The following is an 11,232-nucleotide window of genomic DNA, read 5'->3' as shown; positions in this document are numbered from 1 at the left end:
ATCAACGGGCTAGCGGATTGTTACAACCATTAGAGATTCCAGTTTGGAAATGGGAACATATTTCTATGGATTTTGTGACAGGACTGCCGAAAACTCAGAAACGACATGATGCTATATGGGTAGTAGTTGACCGTTTGACAAAATCGGCTCATTTCCTACCTATACAGGAGACGTACCCTGTTAGTAAATTGTCCGATCTATTCCAGCGGGAAATCGTGAGGTTACATGGCACGCCAGTTTCTTTCACATCAGATCGAGATCCGCGATTCACTTCTCGATTCTGGAARAKTCTTCACCAAGCTTGGGGTACRCGAYTGACTATGAGTTCAGCTTTTCATCCACAAACAGATGGTTAGACTGAACAAACTATTCAAACTCTAGAAGATATGATATGGGCTTGTGCTCTTGAGTGGTTTGGTGGTTGGGACGAGTCCCTATATCTTGTGGAGTTCGCGTATAACAATAGTTGGCAAGCTAGTATCGGCATGGCCCCGTACGAAGCWTTATATGGTCGGAAGTGTAGAACACCGATCTGTTGGAATGAAGTGGGGGAAYGAGCTATCGAAGGACCCGAACTTGTCAGGATTACTACTGAACAAGTCGAGATCGCAAAACAGAAAATGAAAGAGGCTCAATCTCGGCAGAAAAGTTACGTTGACAAGCATCGAAAGCATTTAGAGTTCCAAACGGGTGATCATGTCTTCCTAAAAGTTTCACCGTTACGAAGTATTCATAGGTTTGGAATTAAAGATAAACTTAGTCCAAGATATATCAGACCCTTCGAAATACTGGAACGTGTTGGAGAGGTGGCATATCGCCTAGCGTTACCTCCTCAACTATCACATATCCATAACGTTTTACATATCTCGTCATTCCGCGGATATCATTATCACCCTCTCCATGTGATTGATTATCCGTTGGATAAAATTGAAAAAGATCTCTCTTATATTGAAGAACCCGAGGCGATAATTAATCGAGAAGAGAAACAAATGCGACGAATGTCAATACCGTTCGTTAAAGTGTTATGGCGAAATCATTATGAGCGAGAAGCCACATGGGAAACCGATGAATCTATGCGAAAGGAGTACCCTTATCTATTCGAATCACGTAAATCCTCTAACCCTATCTAAATTTCGAAGACGAAATATTTTTTTTAGGAGGGGAGGATTATAATATCCGTGTTTCGTTAACTCGTACAATTGGGTTAATTAAATTTTTGGTAGAATTATGCATAACATAGTTGTACCCTATGTTATACCAATTTGTACTTCAGACGAGTTTTGCGTAAAAAATGAGTTTATATCTAATTTGACGTAAAAGTTGAGAATATAAACTTGAATGGTCAAAACTGCCAAATAGTTTAAAAATATATATATATATATATATATATATATTAAAAAAATTTATATATATATACATGCATTGGAGAGGCGGTGATGAGCCGGCATGCCCTCCATTCTCTGTATTTCTCTCGTCTCATTTCTCTTTTAAATATTTCGTCTTCTCTCTGAATTTTACGTCAAGTTACTAAGGAAATCGAAGCAACAATTATATATTCGGAATCCACTTTACGAACCCTTCTTAAAGGTATAAGTTTCATTCAGTTTCATCAAGGTGTTTATTGTAGAGTTATTTAGACCGGTTTATAAACTATGTTTATATCTAGGTTTACGGATTGATTTTGTCAAAATCATGATATATTTGATGTTTAGGATGCTAGGACTGGTTATATTGATGTAGAAATGAAAATGGTATATTATAGTTTCATTATAGTTAGATTGTGGGTAAATGTTTAACCGTACACCAATTGTTCGGTTAAATGTCGAAAGGAGTAAAAATGCATGATTAAGCTTAGGTTAATGACTATTAGACTTGTTTTACTGTTTAGTATGTTGAAGTACGTTTATAGCATGTAAATGTAGCAAATCATAAAAGTAAGTCGGGAATTACGGAATCGAATTTTACCACAATGTAACTCCCGTACTTTGACAGTGTATAACTCACAAACCGTAAGTCGGATTAAGCTCGTATTTTTCAGTCAGGAAGATCATACTGCATACTACAACTTTCATTAAGGGTCAAAATTCCAGTTATGACTCTAAGTGGCTCGAAACAGTGTGTTTTTGAGGCTGTTTACACTGTATTCGGAATTAATTTACAGTTTTGTAAAATTCATATAAAATAGATGGATGATCCAAATGATATGATTTCAAAAGCATTAGACTCGTATGATACCAATCTACAACTTTCATTTAGAAAATATAATCCGGATTGGTCTCTAAATAAGATAAAAATGCTTATAAATAAGAGGGTCGGAAACGGTTGGATCGAAAGAGAATAATGCTAAGTTTTACGTTTGAGTTTTCAATTCGTATCCGGCTGTCCTTCTTGAAGTCTACGTTGTTTAAGTACATTAAGAACTAAGTAATTTTATTAGAATAGTTATATTATGGTTTTTATGCTTTGTAAATAGTAACCGGTTATGCATTCGTTAGACACGCGGACAAATCAAACTTGATCGTGAATTTCCGTTTGATCGTGCGTTAATTGTCAAATTCGGTTAAGGTACGGATTCCATATCTCACTTGACATGGGGATAGCCATTTGCGTAAGGCTTCATAATCCGGATAATCTGTGATAAATTCCGAATAATTTGTTCTGAATTTCCTTTATGCTTATCAAATATTATTGAACTTTGTTTTCTTTTGAACTACGACTTATATTCTTATTCGGAATATGGATCATTTTGATCGCTTGACTTGTTTTATTGCTTCATTTGTGAAACATTTTACTATAGACTCAATAACTGGAGCACCAGTATTGAGATGTTTCTATGGTAACTAAAACGATCATGGCGTCCTTATTTTTATAGTCCTTAAAAGTGGACTTGATTATGTACCGGTCGAATAGAGGGCGTATGTATCGATCCTAGGAACCGTTTGTCGGATATTGAATTATGGCCGTGGTTAAATCCACGGAGAGGATTGCTGTGTTGTGCTCACACCTCTTTCCTTACTTGTGCCTGGACTGATCATCCTTTGGGAACAATGCGTCCTCGTGATGCAGTTTGGTCTTCGGACCCTTGATATGCTTTTGGGGCATTTTGACTTTCTTTTGAATTATCACTTGACTTTATAAATTGCTTTTGAACTTGTTATCTCATATTCATTGTTTAATTATTATTATCCGTTCACTGAGCATTAAGCTCAGCCGAGATTTTTTTGTCCTCGGCAGGTACATGACTTAGCAGGGATTTTGGGATGAGAGCTACGGAGATGACAATATTGAAGATAACCCATTAAATCATACTTTTGTTAAACTTTTGATGACTATGTAGATATACTGGTATTTTGGGACCGTATTTTGAGACACGTTATCTCCGTTTGTGGTTATGTAATTATCTTTTGGTAAATTTTATTAGCTGCTCTGGTTTATATAGCGTGTTGTGTTTATCCTAATTGTGGCATCTCCCGTCTTTGACCACGCGGGACGGGGGTGTTACAATGTATGTATGTATATGAAGTATGCATGTGAACTGATACAAATATGTATGTATACCTAATATGCATGTGAACCGATACATGTGAATTGATTCCTAGATGTGGTGCATGGGCATATGTATATGGAGTATGCATGTGAACTGAGAATACATAGATGTTGTGCATTATGTATGTAAATGTCATATTCATGTGAACTAATAATACATGTGAACCGATATATGTGAAGTGATACACAAATGTCGTGCATGTATGTATGTACATGAAGTATGCATATAAAATGATACCTAGATGTCGTGCATGTATGTATGTACATGAAGTATGCGTATAAACTGATACCTAGATGTCGTGCATGTATGTATATGTAGTATGCATCTGAAGCATATACATATATATATATATATATGTGTGTGTATGTGTGTAGTATGCATGTGAATTAATACATATGAACCAATACATGTGAACTAATACATAGATGCCATGTATATATGTATATATATGTAGTATGCATGTGAACTGATACATAGATGTCGTGCATGTATGTAGGTGTATGTATGTATGTATTCATGTGTATATACTTGATACATATATGTCATGCATGTATGTATGTAAGACGTATATGTTGTATAAATGTGAACCGGATATATGTATCTACATATGTACGCATTTATATATTCGTACTTTTTTTAATTAAATTCAGACCAAAAAATTAAAAAATTAATTAACATAATTAAATTTAAAAAACTTAATATAATGAATTAAAAATAGATAAATTTTAGAAAAAAATTTAAATTATTTAAGATCATCAACAAATTACTGACATAATTTTAATATATATTGGTAGTTATTTAAAAATAAAAGAAACTCAATTAATTTCGACAGCTTACTGATGAAAAATTAATTAAATAAATTCTTTCGATGATCCGTCAGTAATTCTAAACTTTTTAAAAAACTAAAAAAAATCCTAATAAAATTATCAGTAGATTACCGACAGATTTTAATCAATTATTTAACTAATAAAATTACTTGTGTATTACAAACTTATTTTAATTAATTAAAACCCATAATTAATTAAAATTGGTAATTAATTGAAATCTGTTGAAAATCCATGGATCATTTCAAGATTTTTTTGAAAAAATTAAAAATCTTGGAGTAACCAATTTAACCACAAGGACAAGAGGAAAAGTACCATTAAGATGTTCATTTCAAACATCATGTTTATGTGAAACTACATTTTTACACTTGAAACTTCATAGTAAAACATTGTGAAGGTAAAAAATCCGAAATTTTCACAATAAAAACACTGCGAATATTACTTTCACAGTGTTCTGTTATAATATTACAAGTGTAAAAAAGTGGTCTTCCAAATCCTACAAAAACAGACTGATCTCATATGATCTCAAATAGGTATTTTGATGCAAGTCACCATTGGAAAAAAATAGGTATAGATTTGGGCAATTTGTTCTTTAAATAAGGAAAAGTACAAAAAGCTTGCTGATTGCATACGTTTTGATATTGCTTTGATTTCACCTTAAGACTTCCATTCTATAAGTAACCTTCGATAACTCCGTTCTTTTGTAGGCCTTCCCAGCAATCCAATGAGTTTCATTCACAGAAGAAAAAAACAAGGCAAAGATACGGACGTCCGCGAACACATGGATAACAACATTGCCAAGAAATGGAAAACCCTAAGTGGAGACACAAACTGGAAGGGCTTGTTAGACCCTCTCGGACCTGATCTCCGCAACTACATCATCCACTATGGCGAAATGGCTCAAGCCACTTACGACGCTTTCAACTCCGTTAAGGTATCGAAGTACGCCGGAAGCAGCCGTTATGCACGAAAGAATCTGTTTTCGAGGGTTGGGATCAGCCAAGGCCGTCCGTTGAATAAGTATCGTGTGTCTAAGTACATTTACGCCACGTCGTCGGTCGCGGTACCTGATGCGTTCATCACCAAGTCGTTATCGAGGGAGGCTTGGAGCAAGGAGTCGAATTGGATGGGGTTCGTGGCGGTGGCGACAGACGATGGGAAAGCGGTGTTAGGGAGGAGAGACATTGTGATCGCTTGGAGAGGGACGATTCAGACCTTGGAGTGGGTTAACGATTTTGGATTCGCGTTGGTTTCGGGTCCGAAAATATTCGGTGAGAATAATAACGACGATCCCAAAATACACCAAGGTTGGTACTCGATCTACACTACCGATGATCCAAGATCGCCTTACAATAAAACTAGTGCCAGAGATCAGGTTGTGGCCGAGGTAAAAAAACTGGTGGAACAGTACAAGAACGAAGAAATTAGCTTGACCATAACCGGACACAGTCTCGGTGCCGCAATCGCGACTCTAAATGCGATCGACGTAATCGTAAACGGACTCAACAAGCCAAAAGATATGCCAAACAAGGCCTGCCCAGTGACGGTCTTCGCGTTCGCTAGCCCTCGTGTGGGCGACTCCAACTTCCGGAAAGTTTTCAACTCACAAACAGATCTTCGAGCCCTGCGGATTCGCAATGCATCAGACGTGGTTCCGAATTACCCGTTGATCGGGTATTCAGACGTCGGGATTGAGTTGGGAATAGATACAACGCAATCCGAATACTTAAAGAGTCCGGGGAGTTTGTCGAGTTGGCATAGCTTGGAGGGTTATATGCATGGAGTTGCAGGTACACAGGGAAGTAAAGGAGGGTTTAAGCTCGAAGTGAGTCGTAATATCTCACTTGTAAACAAGCATTTGGATGGTTTGAAGGATGAATACGGTGTGCCAGTTTCATGGTGGTGTGAGAAGAATAATAGCATGGTTCAACAGGAGGATGGTTCATGGGAGTTGATTGATCATGAAGATGATAATTTTGGTCAATAAGATATCATAATAAAATTGGGTTTATCCGACACTGTATAAAATTCATATTAGATTGCTTTATACGAATTAGGTTCGTTTGGTTTGTAGGAATTGAATGGATTTGGATTTCAAATCTATTTCAATTCTATGTTTGGTTTGTTGTATTGTCCAGATTTGATTGAAATCCTATAAACATAGGATTTAGAAAACCTTGGGGGATGTTCGGGATTTCATTGGATTTCGTAGGATTGTATAAAATAAGGTTTTATAAAATGTTAAAAACATTTTATTTGTTAATAATCGATTAATAAAAATGTAATTTAATTATTTTTATTACTATTTATAGTTTTTTGTATGAATTATTTATAAATAATGGAATTTAATTCTATTCCAAATACTACAAACCAAACACATCAATGATTTCAAATCCATTTCGATCCAAATCCCTCACGAAATTCGAATCCCTTAAAAACAATCCTGCAAACCAAACGGACCCTTAAATTTATAAGAACAAACACCAAAACGTCTTATCTAAGAGTATTGCAATAAGTTTGTACGAGTCTTATGGCCGGGCTTCTAAACAATTTCTTTTTAATATTTTTTAATCGTGTTATATATTTTATAGGAGAATATTTAAAAAAGTGTCTTATAAAAAAAGTATTCTATAAGAATATGTTTTTACATAACACTTTTTAAAAGGATATTAATCTATACTATATTATAAAACATTTGATAAAAACTTTTAAAAATCATTTTTATGCATGAATTACTGTTTATTGATGCATATTACTTAAAATTCAAGATTACAAGTAAATTGCGCGTATGTATAATTTATTAAAGCTTCATGTTTGAATTCGTGTAACTAACTGCAGATAAACATAATCAAATAGAGGATAAATATCTTATTTTAAATATAAAAAATCTAAATTTAATTAGGATAATCATTTAGTTCTAACAAAATACTTAATTATTATCATTATAAAAAGTTATATTATTAAACAAAAAATAAAAAAAATGAATTAAAGAAATACATAAAAAAATAGAAATTTTAAATAATTAATTTGGTATGAAATCAATATTTTCAAAAATAAAAACATTATCGTTTTCTCAAAATCACATAAAACCGTATTATAACACCAATTGAAACAAAAAAAAAATACTAAAATTAAGATGTATCTCGCTGCATTGTGCGAGTACCCTTATAGTTATGAATTAGCAAATAGGATACTTTTTTTTAAAATGTTCTAAAACTTATTAAGACATCATATAAACTTAATAATACATCTTTAGATAAAACATTTTATTTTTTGGTTTTATAAACTTTAGAAGTATAAAGGGATCTATTATGATACTTAGGGGCTGTTTACCGACACTTACCCAGGTAAGTGCTTACCGGAAAAATCAAAACTATCAATTACTTACCGGGTAAGATTTTATGTCCACCATAACGGTATCGTATGTAACAACTAACCTGGTAAAATGCTAACCGTAGTAAGAGTCGTCGTCGTCACTTACCATGTAAGACTCTCAGTCTTTGTCTTCGCTCTTACCGGGTAAGATTTTTGGTCCTTGTCATATTGATTCAGTAAGGCAATAAGACTTAATAAGTGCTTACCGAGATAAGCGTTTGGTAAACAACCCCTTAGAACGTCTCATAAACCCCATTTTATATGTTCAAAATATTTAAATTTAAATTAAATAAATTATACCATGATTATGTTATAATATTTAATGAAGTTTTATTGTAGAAACGATGAGTATACGCAATCTTGCACAAGCATGTGACCTACCTTGTTATTTAGTGTACAAATTGCTAAATTTCTTTGCAGAGGTCATGAAATGAGCATATATATACTCGTTGTATAATCCATTTTTTTCGATATAATTTAGAGAAATAAATACCGTATAAGTTGGATAAATGTCACTTGTGTAATATCTACTTGGATAGTCTATATGGCATGGGTTGCATTGCCACGTAACTTGCGTTGCTAGCATTAAGCAGCTTGCGTAATGTTTGAATTCTCGAGATCTGAGCCCCATATGGATAAAATATCCACGGGGTATTGATACGCTTTTTACCGCTGTAAAAAAAACTACATAATTAGTCCAGTTATCTCTCCAGCACAAGCTTTTTCCAATGGTTTCTATCACGATCTCACTACCAAATAGGGCATCTTTTCCGCCGGAAATCTTACTTTCCAGCGGATACGGCCACCGGATGGCGCCAGTGATTATTGTAATTAGATTTAAAACTATTCTAAAATAATTAATTACAATATCCGCTGGAAATATTATCAGAATAATTTTACCGGTGGATTTCCAACAGAAGTCAACAAAAGTTGATTTTTTTGTTGTCCGACGGTAATCCGCTGGTAATCCACCAGTAAATTTCCGACGGATTTCGTCCGTCGAAAATACCCAGTTTTCTAGTAGTGTTTGCAATGGCAGACGAGAATATCATTTTGGTATAGTAACTTCCAATGAAAATGTTTATGTTTAGGGTTTAGATTTTTAATATGTATTTTTTGATCTGTTAATGATTTAGTGTTATTTTTTTACTGTAGGTACTGTTAATTTTATACGTAAGTATTGTTAATTTCAGGAAAAAAAAAAAGTTATGGCAAACAAAGAACATTACGCAAGCCGTCGCTAAGCCCTCGGCTTGCGTAATGTTATTGGCTTGGCCAACCGGCTTGCTAAATTTGATATTGAGTGATTAGTAACAATTAATAATTAACGTTTATCCATTAACTATTAATAATTAACAATTAATCATTAACAATTATCTTAACAATTAACTATTAATAATTAACTATTCCAAAATAAACAATTAACTAAAAAATTAGAATTTGTTCAATTTTAACTCCTTTGTAATTAACATTTATTAATTATTAATAATTCACATTTAACAATTAACAAGTAATAAAATATTAATAACTAATAAGATATCATCTATTTTAACTTCTTACTAATTAACATTTAACTCTTTGTTAGATGGTAATTTTAACAAGTTTTCAACTCCTACGATATCATCTTTAGCTATGGTGAGTTAGCCATGGTCGGAAACCCCCAACCCCTGCCCCCTCTAACCCACCCCCGGCTAGGTGAGTTAGTTTTGGTGAGTTATACGTGATCAATATGGCGGGGGACCAAGAAGGGGACGTTTCCCGTGACCACCAACCGAAAAGTTTAATAACGTTACGCATTAAAAAGACATGAAAATTCACTCATAACCGTTAGAAAATAATCTTTAACGATGTTCATGTCATGACCAGATGTATGGTTCTTCAATAATTATGCATTAGGGATAAAAATGTTTATTGACATATTAAAATTAAAATAATGTGATATGCAAAATGATATTATTGATAAGTCTGAAACAAGACGAGTGAATATTGCAAGCATTGTTTATTGGACATGCAAGACGTAAGGATAAAGTGTTTTACATTATTATTGTTTTCTCGTTATCTCCGCTTGAAGTAACGGGAACTCTATGACAAGGTCATTGGTAGCAACGTTGTCCATTCAAATCTTTCTATGCGGATTTTTTATAGTCTTTTGTTTTTATTCAATCCCTTCCAAGAGCCTCTCGTCTCGTGACAAGATCTGGTCCCGCCCTTTAGTTAGTGTGAGGATCTCTTATTTGTGTTGTTGTATTGATCTTTTTCTTCTATTGACATTGTTTGTGAAGACGACACTACAAAAAAAAATCGGGTTTATAGGGCACTCTCAATTTCTAAGGGTACTAATAGACCTTTTTATAAGACTTGGTTTATAGGACCAAAAAAACAAAGTGTCATATCTAAAGGCATTGTAATAAGTTTATATGACGTTTTTTGATGTCGTAATAAGTTTTTTTTTGGACACTTTTAATATAAAGCGTCCAATTAGCAACTTTATAGAACACTATTTGAAAAACTGTCTTATAAAAACAAATGTCCTAATAAAAAATTGAGTTTATAGGACACTTTTCTCAAAAGTGTCATATAAAGTTGCTAATGCAACACTTTATATTAAAAATGTCCTAAAAAACTTGTTAAGACATCCAAAAGCGTCATATAAACTTGTTACAACACCTTTAGATAAGACATTTTATATTTTGTTTCTATAAATTAAGTTCTATAAAACGGTCTATTGGAACACTTAGAAACTGAGGGTGTCCTATAAACCCAATTTTGTTGTAGTGCGATGGATTTGATGATGAGGAGTTGTCGGCCATGTTATGAAAATTAAGTAGGATTGGGAGGATCGGGCTATCGAAGATGAATTGTTGGATGTATGATGGAGTATGAGTCTCGCCAGCATCCTATAAATACGAAATAATTAAGAGGGTAGACAGTCTTGTGAATTATTGTGCAATTCTGTACGCACTTGTGTCGTATGAACTTGCGTAATGGTTCACAAGGATGTAAAATGAATGGCCTATACAGGGGAATCTTGTCGGCTTATACAGCGATCCAGGCATAGGAAAACTATACTGTTTTCTCAATAATTGTTTAAGGGAAAATTCCATTAATATGAAACCAACTCTGGTCTAATTCATATTTTAGATAATAAACTTTCAAAATTATCATTTTAGAGTCTAGAACAAACTTTTTCTCACGTTTAAAGGTCTTGTTTACTTTTTAAGCAAGTAATTGTTTGCCTCAAAATTACATGGCAATAAATAAATAAACTAAACTTATGCGCCTGTCATCAGTCATCACCCAACCGATACGAACACAAACCTAACCGGTCATGAAGTGGTTTTGGTTTATAGATTTATGTTATAGAAAGTAAAATTTAATTTTAAAACTATGTTTTTAAAATAAAAAAAAATAATAAAACTATGTATTTTTCCGTAGATTATTATATAAATTTAATATATATATATATATATACATATATGTATATAT

General features: G+C 33.5%; 1 protein-coding gene across 1 annotated transcript; it reads left to right on the top strand.

Annotated features, from left to right (window-relative positions):
• Positions 1-5,116: 5,116 nt before the first annotated feature.
• Positions 5,117-6,421, top strand: LOC112520434 (phospholipase A1-IIgamma-like). Its single transcript, XM_025128825.1, has one exon. It carries the CDS (start codon positions 5,153-5,155, stop codon positions 6,356-6,358), a length of 1,206 nt encoding a protein of 401 aa, XP_024984593.1. The 5' UTR covers positions 5,117-5,152; the 3' UTR covers positions 6,359-6,421.
• The last annotated feature ends 4,811 nt before the right edge of the window (positions 6,422-11,232 follow it).

This window comes from Cynara cardunculus (assembly GCF_001531365.2).
Source record: "Cynara cardunculus var. scolymus isolate 2C chromosome LG 10, CcrdV1, whole genome shotgun sequence".
NCBI classification, from domain to species: domain Eukaryota; kingdom Viridiplantae; phylum Streptophyta; class Magnoliopsida; order Asterales; family Asteraceae; genus Cynara; species Cynara cardunculus.
The sequence above is the reverse complement of the archived record's forward strand: the minus strand, read 5'-3'. Positions and strand labels throughout refer to the sequence as shown.

Coding starts and splice junctions, on each gene's coding strand:
- LOC112520434 (XM_025128825.1), top strand. CDS start 5,153: ATGGATAACAACATTGCCAAGAAATGGAAAACCCTAAGTGGAGACACA.